This window comes from Hydra vulgaris, chromosome 06 (assembly GCF_038396675.1).
Source record: "Hydra vulgaris chromosome 06, alternate assembly HydraT2T_AEP".
Taxonomy (NCBI): domain Eukaryota; kingdom Metazoa; phylum Cnidaria; class Hydrozoa; order Anthoathecata; family Hydridae; genus Hydra; species Hydra vulgaris.
The window spans coordinates 35874701-35892500 of record NC_088925.1 but is presented as its reverse complement, the minus strand read 5'-3'; the positions used below and the strand labels follow the sequence as shown (position 1 = coordinate 35892500).

The 17800-nt window shown below is 28.7% G+C and overlaps 1 protein-coding gene across 2 annotated transcripts in view; it reads right to left on the bottom strand.

The window, feature by feature from the left end:
- LOC100208856 (uncharacterized) overlaps nt 1-17800 on the bottom strand; it is a 123833-nt gene that overhangs the window by 49042 nt on the left and 56991 nt on the right. For both annotated transcript variants that reach the window (XM_065799988.1, XM_065799987.1), the window contains exons 28-35: nt 14855-15025; nt 14551-14736; nt 8326-8505; nt 5676-5849; nt 4236-4619; nt 3822-4010; nt 3508-3678; nt 2947-3117 (exon numbers count right to left, since the gene is read on the bottom strand). In XM_065799988.1, the coding sequence (XP_065656060.1) occupies nt 2947-3117; nt 3508-3678; nt 3822-4010; nt 4236-4619; nt 5676-5849; nt 8326-8505; nt 14551-14736; nt 14855-15025 (1626 nt within the window). The remainder of the gene's footprint in view (nt 1-2946; nt 3118-3507; nt 3679-3821; nt 4011-4235; nt 4620-5675; nt 5850-8325; nt 8506-14550; nt 14737-14854; nt 15026-17800) is intronic.

The following is a 17800-nucleotide window of genomic DNA, read 5'->3' as shown; positions in this document are numbered from 1 at the left end:
ATGGTTAGAGGTTGGCTGCAAGAGCAGGTCCAACTATTTTTACAATGCGTTTATGCACCTTGTCTAAAAGAGAAAGGGCATCATTAGAAGAACGGCTTCAGATATGGCAACAGTATTCCATAGAAGGCCGGATTTGAGATTTATAGAGATAGAGAATAGAATCCGAAGTAAGAAAGTGACGAGCTCGATAAAGAGATGCAACCTTAGCAGAAGCTAATTTTGCAACTGATTTGATATATGGTTTCCAAGAAAGATCGGAAGTAAGAGTTAATCCTAGAAGATGAAGAGTAGGTGACTCATCGAGTACATCACTGTCCATAAATATAGGAAGATCAAAATTATTGCAATAACGATTGGCTAAAAAAAATGAGTTTTATCTGAATTAAAGTTCACCAGCCACTGTGAGCCCCATGCTGTAGCAGAAGTGAGATCCTTTTCAAGCTCAAATGCCCCTACAAGCAATCAGAGATTGTTGGCTTCTTATCACAACAAGAAAAAATGATAGTATCATCAGCAAACAATGCCACCTTAGATGTGAGAATATCTGGAAGATTGTTAATGTAAATTAAAAAGAGTATAGGGCCAAGGATAGAACCTTGAGGAACCCCTGAAGTTACAGAATAAGAAGAAGAGTGTTGTCCATCGAGGACAACTTTTATACTGCGATTGGAAAGGAAGGATTCAATAATCTTAAAGATGTTGCCAGATACACCATTAGAAGAAAGCTTATGGAGAAGACCAGAATGCCAAACTTTATCAAAAGCTTTTGAAATGTCGAGAGCGATGGCCTTAACCTCTCCACCTTTATATAATGCATGATAAAACCTATCTGTTATTACTGTTAGCAAATCAGTTGTAGAACGAGAAGATCGAAATTCATATTGATGGTTAGAAAGTAAGTTATTAGATTCAAGATGAGAAATTAAGTGTTTGTTAATTAAAGACTCAAAAACCTTGCTTATGATAGGAAGAAGACTAATGGGACGGTAGTTAAACGAATCAGATCGCTCTGTTGTGCGGGCCACAAGCTGTAGAAGAGTCTAGGCAGGAAATCACTTTAGATATAGAAGCTGGAGTGATACGAATGTCAAGCAATGGATCAACCTGTTTGTTGGCAATATCAGGTAAAACGCATCTAGTGGAATCAAAATATGATATTGATGAAAAGTTTTTAGCAAACAATTCAGCTTTGTCTTTAGGTGAGGTGACAAAGTCTGAACCATACAAGAGAGGTGGAATATCAGATTTGCCCTTACTATTGATACTGTTCAAGATTCTCCAGAAGTCATGAAGGCCTATATTTTGAGATGAAATACGAGATTTCATGACCTCAGAATAGCGGGCTTTGGCGTTAGACAAAACCTTTTTACAATGGTTTCTAGCAGTAATAAACAGACGTCTGTTTTCTGGAGAATTGTTTTGCTGATAAATATGGAAGTAACTGTTTCGATTGGCAATCGCAGCAGCACGGTGTGAGGAAAACCATGGAGGAGAGTGAGGCTTGCCTGAATCCACGAAGTTATGTAAGATGCGCATTTGTCGACAGGAAGACAAAAGATTTCTACCCAAGGGCCATCACGAAGAAAATCACAGAAAGAATCTCAGTCAGGTTACTGTAGTTGTAAGAGGTCAATATGATCAGAAATAACATCAAAAAGAGTGCAGTCTTGAGATGAAGGAGAGCAATATAGAACAAATAGAAAGGTTATAGAGTGAAGTGGTGCTAAACGAAAGCACATGAAAGAATAGTCTGTGGATTCAAACCTAGTTTTACGACAAACGGGTGAATTCTTACGAATGTAAATGCCCAGGCCAAGCATGTGACTATTGGAGTCTTTATGAATTAAGGGAAAATAACCATCAACACTAAGATTGCAAGATGAGACAGCTGAACTCAAATTAGTCTCACAGAGAGCAAGTAAATCTGATGAATTTTGCAAGAGATAAGACTCAACAGAAGAAAAGTTACTTCGAAGACCACGAATATTAGTGAATGATAAATTTAGAGAAATTGTTGAAGATGATGGTTTTTTGTGTTTTATAGTTTTTGGTACTTTATTCATTTTAAAATTAGATTGAAGAACTTGACTCAAAGCATAGATAGTACTCAGAACACCGTTTAATAACCCAAGCAATTGCCTCATTACTACTAATAAACCCTAAGCCGTAACAAAGGGCTCCAAATGTGGCCTCCGCAATGCCCACTAAAAGTACAAAAAGGTACACCATCCATGCACAACATGGCACTGTTAATACTTTGATATTTTTTAGCTGTTGATGGAATCAGCCTCTCTGAGAGCTACCACAGAGTTCGGGAAACCTGACTACTAGCTGGCCTCAGAACCATAAAACTGAGTTTTAGAGCTGTATCCTCATTAGGAGATAATAGAATGAGTTGCCTAGTCATAAAAACAGAGACACAAGCAAAACCCATGCATTGAGTCATAAAGATCCAGCATTCAACATCTTAAACTGGAAACAATGTATTAAAATTACATCTGCGCCAGCCTAATAGATGAAGAAGGGGTGGTCAACAGATAGAATCTGTTTACCCCTTAAGTCTTTGCCTAGGAGGCCTTCTACAAGACAGTAGCTGGGTGCATTTAACATCTGCCCAAGATGAGAACTCCCCAAGATGAGAACTGCCCAACCAAGATGAGAACTGCCAAAGATGAAACTCAATTTGGAAAGCGTTAATTGAAAAAACAAGAAAAAGAAACTCTTTAAATTACATTCATATTATATATAATTGCATAAAAAATTATAAAAGATATTTTGAATAGTTTTTTCTTATCAGTTATTTTAAAAACTCTAACTGTAAAACAACAACATAATAATAACACTATAAAACAACAAAAACAACAAATAATAACGCTATAAAACAACAAAAACAACAAATAAGCTAACATACAAAATAATATTACATTGATTAAAATTTAAAATTACCTGGACATGAACCAAGATCTTTATTTTCTCTGATAGTGTCTGATCCTTCACAACTTTTTCCACCAAAAACAGGGACAGGATTTGTACAAGTTCTAACCCTAGTCCTAGTTGCTAATCCACAAGATGATGACCATAGTGAGTAGTCTGACCATACAGACCAACCCCCATCAACTTTTAAATAAATAAATTTTTAGTTTTACATACACAGCTAATATATTTATTTAAATATTTGATTAAAAACAGTAAAAGGTTTTATGGTTTTTAATCAAACATTTAAATAAATAAATTCAAAATGAGTTAATCACATGACAAAAATTAAAGTTTCAAATTTTATTTTTATTATTATGTAATTTATTTGATACTACTGACTATTATTTATTTGATATTTTTTTCAATCATATCAATAACAATATAAACAACATAATATAAAACAAAACCTTTTTGAGAAAAAATTGCAAATTCAATTTTTATGTTACTGCAAATAAATATTCACATACAAATAATAAAATAATTCAAATTTTAAGATAATTATAATAAAAAGTCAAATTTTAAAATAATTACTTGGGCATTCTTTCAACTTGCACTCAATAGATTCATAGTGATGGCCTGTGCAGTTTTTACCACCATATAATGATAATGGCTGATTAGAAGATCTATCTCGGTAAGTGTATCCTAATCCACACGTTTCAGAGCACTCAGACCAATTCGACCAAAGTGACCAAACACAGTCAACTAAAATAATTTATCATAAAATAGTTTTTAAACTTGAAAAAATACTGTCAAATTCGCATTTTGTCAATCAATGTTGATTTTGTCAATTAAGTGGTTTAGAAAAAACTTGTACTCTTGTAAAAATAATATTTAACAGTCAATACCAGGGCAAGGTCCCTCAATACATGAATCTTCTTCTTCAGCTAAACCAAGCTTTTGGTCTAAGCAAGATAAACCTCCTCTAACTGGTGACGGATTTGTACAAGTTCGATAACGCAGTTTTTTTCCATTACCACAAGAATGGGAACAACTAGACCATGACGTCCAAAGAGTGTAACCACCATTAATACCAGCTAAATTAAAAATAATAAATCTTTAATTTTTAATAAATCTTTATTGTTTCAATGCACTTTAAAAAATATTTTCTTAGAAAAAAAAAGTTTAAATTACATTGTTATACTTTGAATGTTTTAATTTGATTAAAATTGATAATTATATTAAAATTCTTACAACCAACAATACAACAAACAAACCATCAAAAAACCTATTAAATCAAAATATGAATCAACAGTTCTTACAATCATTTAATCCATAAACGTAATTTGTTTGATCACCACCTGCGCATGGTCGACCACTGAAACTTTTTGGACAAAGTTGAAACTGGTCTGAACCAGGGTGTCCACCAGTTGTTATACACGAGTCTGATGGTCCATAAATAGCATATGTTTCAGCAGCACTAGCTCCAGAATAACATTGAGCTAAAGATTGTATACCAAAATGTGTAAACTTGTTTACTTTAGCTGCAGAAGCACATCGACAGACAAGGTTATCAAGAAATTCATCCCATGTATGAGTATCAACATTTTCTTGATCATCAAATAAAATTGTTGGTAAAGCACGAGTTGAAACAGACAGTGATGGAGATTCCTTGAAACAACCAAGTGGAACAAAAGGGATGGAACCTTTATATATAACATTAAAGAAATATGATATATTTTTTTGTGTGGTTTAATATAAGATATATTTTATTATGGTATATATATTTTATTATGGTATATATATATACATACATACATATATATATATATATATATATATATATATATATATATATATATATATATATATATATATATATATGTATATATATATATATATATATATATATACATATATATATATATATATATATATACATAAATATATATATATATATACATATATATATATATATATATATATATATATATATATATATATATATATATATATATATATATATATATATGTATATATATACATATACTTGTCATAAAATTTACTATATCAAAAAAGACTAGAATCCAAAAAAACAACAATTAAAAATATAAATTAGTAATATATAACTAATAATAATAAGGATTTTAATTAATGTAAGATAAAAAATATAAATCTTTAAAGTCCTAATAGTTACAACAATCATAAAAAAATCATAATAACAATCATAAAAACAATCATAATAACAATCATAAAAAAAATCATAACAACAATCATAAAAACAATCATAAAAACAATCATAATAACAATCAGGAAAATACAAAAAATAACCCTTAAAAGACTATCAACACTCGAAGTATGATCTCTTAAATAACACTTAAAATATGACCTACTAAATAGCACTTAAACCTTGACCTATTAAATAACACTTAAAGCATGACCTATAAATAAAATTCAAAGGATGGTAGTCATTCAGTAAAGCGGCATAAAATTATATATTCTATTTTTTTGCACTTGTCATAATGTCTGAGGTAATGCACCCTTCCACAAATAAAAAAATAGATCAAACAAGGGCAAAGTTTAGGGTAAAGGGTTAGGTTGTTCTAATTTGAAAATTAACCCTAATCCCTAACTCTGATGCAATTTTGACAAGTGCAAAAAAAGCAAATAAATCATTTTATTTTATGCTGCTTAACTAAAGGATTACCCAAAGCATAACATATCAAATAACACTTACGGTACAATACTAAAATAACACTTACAACAGGATCTCTCAAATGAGCAATTTCTCACTTCCCGATCTGGACCAAAACAGTACAACCCATTATTTTTTGGTGGAGGATTATTGCAGGTTCTTTGTCTTATTTGAGTTCCACCAAAACCACAACTTTTAGAACATTCACTCCAATTTCCAAATTCACTCCAGTTTCCATCAACTAAAATAAATCAATGTGAAACTCATATTTTTATTAATATATATTTCAAATAATACACATTTATACACTTTTAATATTTTAACCTTGAGTAACCTTGGTTGTATTATATCAAATAACAATGACTTGTTTTAAACACAAAAAATTCACAGATGTTTTGTGTGTAAAATTATAAAAAATACAATAACAAACTTAAATTTAAAACTGAATGAAAAAATTTATTTTTAATTTTCAGACTTGGATATAAATTACAAAAAAGTATTTTAAAAATGTTTTTTTTTTCTTATTAGAACTACAACTTATTTTTAATTTAATTCAAAATTTTACTCAAATATTTTTGTGAAATTTTACTCAAAAAAGCTATTTTTAAATTGGTTTGTGAGTGCTCTGAAATAAAAAACTGATAATTTTTTTTAAAACATTGACACTTTATTTGACTTTCAAATAGAAAATGACTTTTCTTGTTAAAAGAATATTTTAGAATGAAACATTGCTCTGCTCATAAGCACCTCACAAAATAATCAAAAGTAAAACTGAACAGCGTTTTATTTTGAATAACAATGTTTGGGTAAAACATTGTAAAAGTGAAATTGTGTTTTATTGTTTTCTGTCAAAGATAATGAATTACTGGATCTTCCTAATTTCATGGATTTTTTTCTTGCTCCTTTTAAATAATAACTTTGCAACTTTTATCCTCTTATAAGAGTACAGCTATAAATATAAATAAATAAATATAAAGTTCCAACATTGGCATGTAGTGGAGTCATTGCCAATCAATTTGCAACAACTCCAATGGCCACAAACTTGGCTAATGAGTTTTTCAATTAAATCAGCCAAATTTTTTCTCTTTATCTCCTGTCTTTTTATCCATCTGTATTTTTAATTTATTTTTTGTCTATATTATTTATTTTCAATTTACTAAATTATGAATATAATAAATTTGTTTTATTTATTAAACTTAAAGATAAAGTCTAAATTAAATTAAGCTATTTTAACTTATTAAATTAATTGAAATTTGCATGATTTTGTTTTTGTTTTCAGTGTTGTTGTTTTTATTAATTACAATGAAAACAAATAACAATTTATTTAAAAAAAAGAAAAGAAATATTAGTTATTTCAGTTTAAAAATAGTTAATTAAAATATAATTAAAAAATTGAGTTTTATATTATAAATAGATAATTAGATAATAGAAAATTCAACTGTTTTTATCATTTTACATTATCTTATATTTTTTTAATTTTATTTATTTTTTCCTAATATTTTTGCTTTATCAGCTGATTTATTTAAGCACACAAATTATTTTAAGTTGGGTCAGGTTCAGGATCATCAGTCACCAGACTACAAGTAACATATAATTCAGTACAACGTGCCTATGTCTACTGTTTGTAGGAATCACTTTTCTAGGCAAAAGCTAGAAAAAGTTAATTATGACTTAAAATTCCCCTGCCATGGGGCTTTTGGTTGAGTAAAGGCTAGAGATGATGCCTCAATAAAAATACTTATCTTGGGCAGATATTAACTGAACTTTTTAACTCTACTCATGAATTTTTGCATCTTTGATAGTGGCTATGTAACTCTTCCTGTTATCTCCTAATATTAAACATAAATTGTTTCAAACTATCTTTTATGAATATTCATGGCCTTCAAAGTAACTTTTCATCAGTTGAATCTTTCCTCTTGCAAAATTCAACAGGCAGCAAGTCTGTTAGGCTAATTGAAATTTGACATCATTTTTTGATCTTTGTATTTATGGCTATTATGCTTTGATTCACAAAGACTCCTATAGTCACACGCTTGACCTGAGCATATACTTACACATCAATTCACCTATTTGCAGTTAAATAAGACTTGAATCCTCTGACCATTCTTTTATATGCTTCTAACTTGCACCTTTTTGTGCAATTACCTTTTTCTTAGTTCTTTATTGTTCTCCTTATTCTCAAGAATACAATTCTTTCGATTTCATATCTTATCAAATTGACTGAGCCCTTTCTCTTTATCCATCAGCCAGTATGGTTGTTATTGGTGACTTTTATTGTTTATCACACTGAATGCTCTAGCACCACCAACCCTACTGGCACTAAAGCTCAAAACTTTAGTATTTCTTAATCTGTTGCACAGTTAAACTTGTGACTCTTTTTCCAGACAACAAAAGTTTATTTTTGATTTGCATCTCTGACCCTAGCTTGTGCTCAGTTTCTCTTTGTTCTCTGTTCAGTGGTGCGAACCATGTTATACGCTTTAATTTAAACAAAATGGTGTAAGTTATATTTGAAAAACAAGCTTTTCATTATACTTCAATAAAAAAAACTCAACTAAAAATGTGTACGATAATATAAATATATTTTTATGTTTTAATATTCACTAGGTAATTACAGGTATTAATATTACAGATACATATTAAATATATGTTTTTTGTTTTTAGAAAATTGTTTAAAAAAAAGTTGATATAAAATAAAAAAGTAGAAAACAATATACTTGGACACTCAACAGCAGCTTTACAACATTGTGCTTCAATCAATGGACCTAAATTAGAACATTCTCTTCCCCCACACATAGGACTGGGAGAATTGCACTTCCTAGTGCGTGTTTGTTCACTCATTCCGCATGTAGCTCCACATTGACTCCATGTAGTCCATTCCGAAAGATTTCCATGCACTAATCAAAAAATAATAAATCATAAAATTAAAAATTTATTTTGATTTTAAGAACATATTTTGACTAATTGCAAAACTATATAAATAACTTATATAAATTAAATAAGCCTAGTACAAAATGAGTATAGAAGAACTCAAAATAATGCTTTCCTAGCAGCACAAACAGCTGTCTAACTTACTAAATTCTTAAAATAGCATATTTTTATTTTGTTTTAATTTTATCATTTATACATCCATGCACTCTCCTAAAAAAAACTGTTAAAAGTTGTTAAAATAAAAATAATGCATCAATAGAGCTTAAAACTAACATTTAACTAAGTTTAAAGCTTTAATTTACATTAAAAACTTTTTTACTTATTTTTTCAAAACATTTTGCAATAAAAAATCCATATAATAATACACCCTTGCAACTGCAAGAGTATCCAATTATATTATTATATGCATTTTTTATGGAACTGTATTATTAATTACTACGGATTTTTTATGGAACTTTATTATTAACTACCATAGAACATGCTACCAAACAAGGCTGATTTTTTTTAAATGTATCTATCAGAAAAAATTCACTTGGTACATCAGTTTGTTTAATCAATTAAAGTATGCCAACAGATATTTTTTGAAAACTGAAAAAACATTTTTTTTTTGAAAAATAGGATTTCTTTTTGAAAATTAGGATTTCTTAATGTGTTCTATAATTAAGTAATATATACTTGCCTTTATAATCAATATATTTAAAATAATATTTATTTATATTTGAAATTTTTTTTTTAAATATTATTTTTTGAACCATCCTAATAGACTGATACTGATATAGTTACAGAAGCATGCTGAGTCTAGGTACATTGACAGAGTGAATTGGTTTGGCAGACAATCCTTTAATTTAGAAAAAAAAATTTATTATACCTTTTTGGTTTTCTTTTGCTTTTTGGTGTTCAACTTTTGGTGTTAAAGCAATATTTTATATAAAAATTTTTGATTGACCTCAATTAAATGAATTATTTTATAAAAGGATGCTCATAACCATATCGATTAAGCTTAATCATAATGATAATGATAATTGAGAATTCACACAGTCACATCAAATTTTCTGCAAAATTAAATTCTATGCAACAGTAAAGTGTTGCTTAAGACAAAACAACCTTTTTGAATGGAAAGCATTGTGGTAGTTCAGTAATGGTCCATTTTGGTGACCTACTGTACATTGAATATATTTATTATTGTTTGAGCCAAGCATGTTAAACTTTGATAGATTGGACCACTCACAGCTGAAACATGACCGAACCATTACTAATGGTTTGTAATGTTTTAGCTCTGATGGAGTAAATCCGATCTGTGATGGAGTAAGTTCAGGGCCTTCCAGTCAAAAAAATGTATAAAGGAATAATGAAGAACATAATGCTGCCAAATGCAAAGAACAAATGTTGTGTGGTTAGACATTGCAACATGACAATTATCCAAAGCACACACCTAAGCAAATCACAGAATTTTCACCCAAAGAAAAGTTTGAGTTTGGAATGTTAAAATCTCTGGACCTGAACCCAATCAGCAGGATTTATTTGAGTTTATTAAACGTATGAGGTACCAACTAATTTAATTGATTTGTAAATGTTGTTTAACTGAGTACTAGCATTTCGTACTGATTACAACAGAATAAAATATTATGTAACATATATAGAGTAAACTGTTTACCTTCAAATCTAAATATTTTTTAAAGAAAAAATATTTTATGTTTATTTTTTTGTTTTGTTTTAAAGAGAATTTTTTACATATAAATATATAAAAATTTATTAATATATATAAATATATAAAAATTAAGAAAAAATATTTTAACAATCTTTAAAAAAATTTTTATGAAGAAAAAAAACGTTTACTTTTCCCCTTATAATAGGGGAAAAATAAACTAGTTAATTTTTAATAACAATTTTTTAAGATATTGAGTAAATCAAGCAAAATTAATTTAAAATAAAATGAAAACTAATCTTATTAGAAGTTAAGTTTACAAAAAACTATTTTAATCAAATATATGAAAAAAACTATTTATTAATTAAAAAAAAGAGTTGTTTCATCGACAGAAGCAGGTTCGCTGCATTTTTTTATGCAAAAAAAATCCACCAATTTTGTATTTTTTGGGTAAACACGATCGACAAACCCAAGACTTGCAACTAAATGCTTCACATTGGTACTACATTTTGTTTTGAGTTGGCAATGCTTCTTCCCAAACTCTGCAACATTTTTTGCGCTTCTTGATGTCTTTGTTTTGCCTCGGTTTTTTTGAACATTGCACTTGCTGAGTTTCATCTGAAGCTTCCCTGAAGTGAATTTTGCATTTCTTTAATTGCTTTGACTTTGGCCTCAATAAGCTTTGTCTTGCATTAGTTTCTTGAGCACCTCAGATGTACTAAGACACTGGCCTTTAACTCTTGGAATGCTGACTCTTTTGGTTTTTCTTTTGCATGTCAATATGGTGGCGCTAGAAAACATTTTTCAAATTGCCTTTGAATCTTTCTGTGAAGTGTTGCTGAGTTTCAGATGAAACTCACCAACACTTCACAGAAAGACTTGAAACATATCAAATGTTGCAACATTTGATACGCTTGAGCAGGAGTCACTGGCGTTGTTGTTAAATTTTGAAGTTTGCGAATCATTGGAGTTTGGTGCTGACTGATGTTAGATGATGATATAGGCTGGGATGAGGATGATGAAGCAGGCTCGGCTGATGATGATGAAACAGACTAGCATAAAAATGATGAAACAGGCTCAGTTGAGGATGATAAAGCAGGCTAAAATAAAGATGATAAAGCAGGCTGAGATGGTACTTAAAATGTTTAAGCAATTTGTAATTTTGACTGATCAATTTTGCTAATATCAAGTGGGAACAACCCAATGTTTTGAAATCCAGCAATTATTTGGGTTCGTGTAAATGCGTCACCGGAGCTAAAAAGTTTTGCTTGTAGTTAAATGACATTTTCTTTTTTTAAGTTGTTGAAATTTTTATCTGCATAAAATTCTAATTCCAAACTAATTACCTGGAATTAATTTGATTGCCAGTATGAATACTTTAGTGAGCCATTGAATAAACTATTTCTCTTCCATCCAACCTGACTTGTAAATACTGATGTTGTAAATACAGTGTTTGGTGGTCCTACTACACACCAGTTTTTGTACAGACTTGATATTGATTTGTAAACTACGAATGGTATCAGAATTGTACTGGTAGCATTGACACATTTACCGACTGTGTGATTATTTTGTTGTTGTTACCAACAAAATTTAAAGTGCGTTTAGCATAGAGCCTGCAAATTAAATGCTGTTTACCTTGATCGCCTGAAAATCTAATTTCGTCAAAATTCCACAAATTGCACGCAGTGTTAAATTTTTTTTGAAGTGTATTGAAATAACTTGTTATTTTGTCTTCGGTACAAGAGGAAGAGACGAAATATTGCCTGCTACTCTGAAGCCTAATTTATGACTCTATTGTTTTGTGAAACCTTGATACGATTCTTGTCCTAGTATACCATTCGAAGGAAACAGATGACTTTGATTTGTAGATACTAAATATCCCCAAACTATTGCAATGACATTTGTAAATGTTCTGCCAAAACCCCAATCGGTTAAACTGATAAGTACTGAAACAAGAACAAATTAAATGTTGTACAACATACCAGGAAAAACTTTTCACAAGTGTGTGCGCAACAATGTCCAATCACATGGTAGAGGTACAACTACCGTTGTACCTCTACCATGTAATTGTATTCTTCTAATGCTTCACGGTGTGATATTTCACCTTTTTTGATTTGTTCTACTGCAAGTTGCAATTGCTCTTCATTATAAGTTGTTTGCGTTTTACGAATGTAAGTACGAGTCATTTTGTTTTAAAATTTTTTAGATAAATAGCAAAAGCTGCCATATTTATTTACTTTTTAAATTGTTAATAACTATTAATTAGTTTAACCGCGCTCATCTTAATGCATAAGTGTGAGCAATTAGCATTTTTACTCTTCCGCAAAAAATATTTATATTGGTTTTTTGCTCATAGCTTTTTTCTGGAACTAGCAAATTCAATTTTGAAAAGAGAATCTTGATTGTCATATAATTTTCTACAAAACAGTTTTTTTTGTTTTATAATATTTAATTTTAGTTTTGGGAGTTTTGAAGTTGATTTTTTAGAAAAATATTTTTTTTTTTTTAAAGGGTGAGAATTTTGAGGTTTGCTAAAGCAAAATTAAATCTTTTTTAAATAATTTTTACACCTTTAGATAGAGCACAAAATTCTCTACAAAATAGTGCCTTGCATTTTTAAAGATTTTTTGTTTTAGCTTTCAATAAATGCAAAGGAAACAAAATTGCTAAACTGTTCACTTTTTTTTTTCGTTTACTCTTACCTCAGTTTACTCTATTATGTAACAGAAATCATTATAAAAGTACTGAAAATTTATCATTTGTTGAAACAATTTTATTTTTAAAGAACCTACTTAGTAGGGTGGAGCAATTTTCATAGCAAAAAAAAAAAGCGTTTAAAAACCAATATTACTGAGACACGAATCAATGTCTATTAATTATAAGATAAAAGTAAAAAAATATTTTTTGATTTTGATGAGATCTTGAGAGTCCTCTTTGGAATTTAAATTCTTGACAGGTCCTAATATTTTTGAATTTTTTTTTTTCTAAACCATATCAACCTTGGACTCAAAAAAAGCAGAAAAAAATGCTTGTTTCATAAATAATAAATTTATTAAAAAAATTTTTTTAATAAAAAAATACTTGCAAAAATATACCTTAAAACCCCCGTTTTGTTGAGGACGGGGGTTTTTAATGAAAAAAATAACTCTACTTTTTTAATTTTAATTTTTTAATAAAAACAAATATTATTTTCAAAATCAGCATATTATTTTGCTTCTTTTAAGTATCAAGTTGATATAGTTTAGAAAAAAAAAATTTAAACAATATTAGGACCCATCAAAAATTTAGAATCCAAAGAGGAACCTCAAGAACTCATCTAAACTAAAAAAAAAAAAGAGTAAGGTTCTTTTTTCACCAAAAGATATTGATTTGCTGCTCAGGCAAATCAAATTTCAAAAATTTTCAAAATCGCTCCACCCTACTACTTAGTTTGTTTAATTACTTTTGAGCATTTCCATTTTATTATAAAATTCTGAGTAATTATTCCTAAAAGTGAATTTTTTTTAATTTAATAATTATAATATAATTTGACATACTTATTATTTTTAAAAATTTATATTTCATTAAAAATTGTTAAGTGATGAAAAAACATAACAAAAAAGCTGTTTTTCCAATGACTTTTGATTGTTATTGTATATGTATATTGCATATATCAGCCACTATTCTAGACCCTTTTTAAAAACATTGAACACATTTAGGCAACGCCCAAATTCAGAAATTGAGGACCTTTTTTTTTAACAACGAATTTTTTTTTTGAAAAAAAATTCTATATACGACAACATTTTCGCCAAAACTCCTTACAGCAGGCACTGCCACGGTGGGTACCACTGCCCAAATAACTTTCCTAGAATAGCCTCTGTATATGTATGTATGTATATATATATATATATATATATGTATATACAACCATGAAATGTATGTGTATATATATATGTTGTATATATATATATATACATATATATATATATACATATATATATATATACATATATATATATATATATATATATATATATATATATATATATATATATATATATATATATATGTATATGTATATGTATATGTATATGTATATATATATATATACATACATACATACATACATACTTACATACTTACATACATACATACATACATACATACATACATACATACATACATACATACATACATACATACATACATACATACATACATACATACATACATACATACATACATACATATATACATATATATATATATATATATATATATATATATATATATATATATATATATATATATATATATATATATATATATATATAAATATGAAAGTTCCAATTTTTAGTGAGTAAAATTTCTTAAATACTAAACCTACCTGGACAACATGCTGTGTTGCATAATGCATGCTCAATCGGATACCCTAATCCCATTTTAATGCAATCTCTTCCTCCATATTTAGGTTTAGGGTTAGTGCATGTACGTGTGCGATATTTATCACCACCACCACAGCTTTTGGAACATAGAGACCAATCACTCCATTGTGTGTATCTACCATCCTCAGCTAAAAAATTAAAATTGTAAGTAGTGTCAAATATATCAAAAAAATATGTTCAGCATTTTTTTTCACTAATTTTTAATTCAAAATCAGGAAAAATCTTCTTTTTTTTTATGTTGCTTACAGCAGTTTATAGGAGCTTTGCATGGAAAAACTTCTTCGTCTGGTCCTTCACAAACTTTTCCTCCAAACTGAGCTTCTGGAGCATTTGGTAAACGAATACGTCTTTGCTCACCATTTCCACAAGTTGCACTACATTGAGACCATTGAAGCCATTCTGACCAATTGCAATCAACTTTAAAAGAACAACTAGTTTAAACTTTTGAGTTAATAAAAATATTAGTGCTAAATAATAATTATACAAAGAGTACATAAAATAACTATTATTAAGTAATTATTATTAATTAATTATTATGCAAATTTTTATATAAATTTATATAATTATAAAAATTATATAAATTATGCAAAAGTATATAAATTTTATTACAACGATATTGTAACTTAGTACTAATTAATGGTTATATAAGAGATTTAAGGGTTCTATAATGCATTTCAATGGTTATATAAGAGATTTAAGGGTTTTTTATTTAAGGGTTCTACAACGCATTTTAATGGTTTACAATGCACTTTAATGGTCATTAACTTTGCCATGTTTTTTGCATTAGCAACCAGTTCTAACTTCCAGTTTTATATAAAATTTTATAAAAAGTTAACAAGCAAAAAATATTAAAAATCAAATAAAATATCACCTATTTTGTTTTTATATTTTATTGATGTTTATATAAGTCATTTATTTATACAAATCGCATTTTAACAGTTTTCTTCAATTTTGAAAATTCCAAACAAATTATGAACTAAAATTATTTTCACTTCATGATTACACCATACAATTTTTTAATGTTTGAACTTTTTAAATTCATTTGATATTTCTTTAATAACCAACAACAGTTGGTAAAAATATTTAACAACCAAGAACAGTTTGTAAAAATATTTAACAACCAACAACAGTTTGTAAAAATATTTTCAAATAAAAACATTGAAAATAACTATTAAAGTTTTTATTTAAACAAAAAAAAACTATTTTACTGGTAACTAATGGTAACTAACTGATAACTAACGGTAACTAACTGATAACTAACGGTAACTAACTGATAACTAACGGTAACTAACTGATAACTAACGGTAACTAACTGATAACTAACGGTAACTAACTAGTAACTAACAGTACCAGTAATTGATTATTTAGAAGAAAAATCGGTAAAATACTCTAGTAGAACAGTAAAATACTCTAGTAGAACCTACTCTAGTAGAACAATTTTAAAATTAGTGGGAAAATACTCTCTAGCATTTGGTTGTACGCATATAAATGCAGCAAACATTTATCAGCGATGAACAATTATGGCTTACAGTTAATGTTTATGTGCTATGCTCTTGTCTATTTTTTGAAGTTTTCTTCTGCAATTTGCTAAGGAGACGCCACAAATAAGGTTAATTTTAAAAGGTAAATACATTTTATTTTTATATTAGATGGTTGTATTTTGAAATAGGTATGTTTGATATTAATTAAAAGTTATTTATTACCTGTTTGCTGCCATCTATGGTCAGTTATGAGGGTGGCCATATATCGGATCAAAAAATTTAAATAATTTGGTGATTGACCAGGGTTAGTTGATTACTCTGTTACTTCTTTGTTTATCATTAGTCATCGTAACATGTATGTTTTATTTTTTCATACAAACTACACTATTTTTTATACTCTTAACATAATAAGTTTATCAAACAGATGTCTGTCAAATACAAGAACAATGAAGTGTCAACTTTCGAATCCATTTTTTTTGTACTATTTTAGATTCATTATGCCTGCCATAAAAGCCCAATTTTGAAAGTACTCAGAGGAGGCAATGAAGGAAGCCATTCAAGATGTAAGAAATAATAATATACCAAGCCAGAAAGCAGCTAAAAAATATGGTTTACCAAGAAATAGTCTAAAATATAACTTAAAAGGCAAGTCACCCCTTGAAAGAAAAATGAGATCTCAAACCATCCAAAGCTATAAAAAGGAAATAGTTATTGATAACTGGGTTCTGAAAATGGTTAAAGCAGAGATAATTTACAAAGGTTGGTGATTGACCTTAGATGAGAAAATCCTTTTACTAACAATCATCCTGGGAGGACATGGGTCCAAGAATTTTTAAGATATGAAATGAAAATATTAAATATCTAAACATATAAGCTAAAACTTACAAGTTTCCTGTGCATCAGTGACACAGGACAATATTTTATGGTGGTTGACAGAAGTTAAGAAATACTTAAAAAAAAGATACTTTACAAGTCCTGATGGACCCCTCATAGCTCTTGAACTACAATGAGACTGCCTTTTTTCTTAACCCAAAAGGAACTAGAGTGCTTGCAAGAAAAGGAGATAAGACAATATATCAACAAGTTAATTCAGATGACAAGGAGTGTCTCACAGTACTGAACACTAGCAAATGCCACCAGCAGTATTGTAACTCCATTAGTGATCTACAAAAATGAGTGCCTGCCTATGGAAATAATGCTAAACTTTACTTCCAGTCAGGCACTTGAAAAAACTAATTCCGTTTTTTCAACACTTTTCCTGTTGTAGAAGAAAACTGAGTTAGAACTTAAAAGGGTTCACACTAAATCTAAACAAACATCTTCAAATAATAAGACCCCTTTTGAAGAGGGTGAGGATACAAGAGAGCCTTCAAATGTATTGTCTCCTTTAGTTGAAAGCAATGAAGATACTGCATTCAATGGAGAGTCATCTATACCATGACCATTTTAAAAATATAGATTTTGTCTCCCTGTTATTGGCAAGAAAAAGCTAACAAAAGGTCAATTAGAAATATTAGAAATATCTAAAGAAAAATTCACAAAAAATTGAAATGGAAAGACTGAAACAAGAAAGAGCAGCTGAAAGGGAAAGAAAGAAGAGGGAAAAAAAAGCAAAAAAAAAAGCAAAAGTTAAAGAAATAGAAACGTTATGAAGAGTCTCATTAGACTCAATTTCTGTTCCTAAACTAAGGGATGGTAAAGATTTTTCATT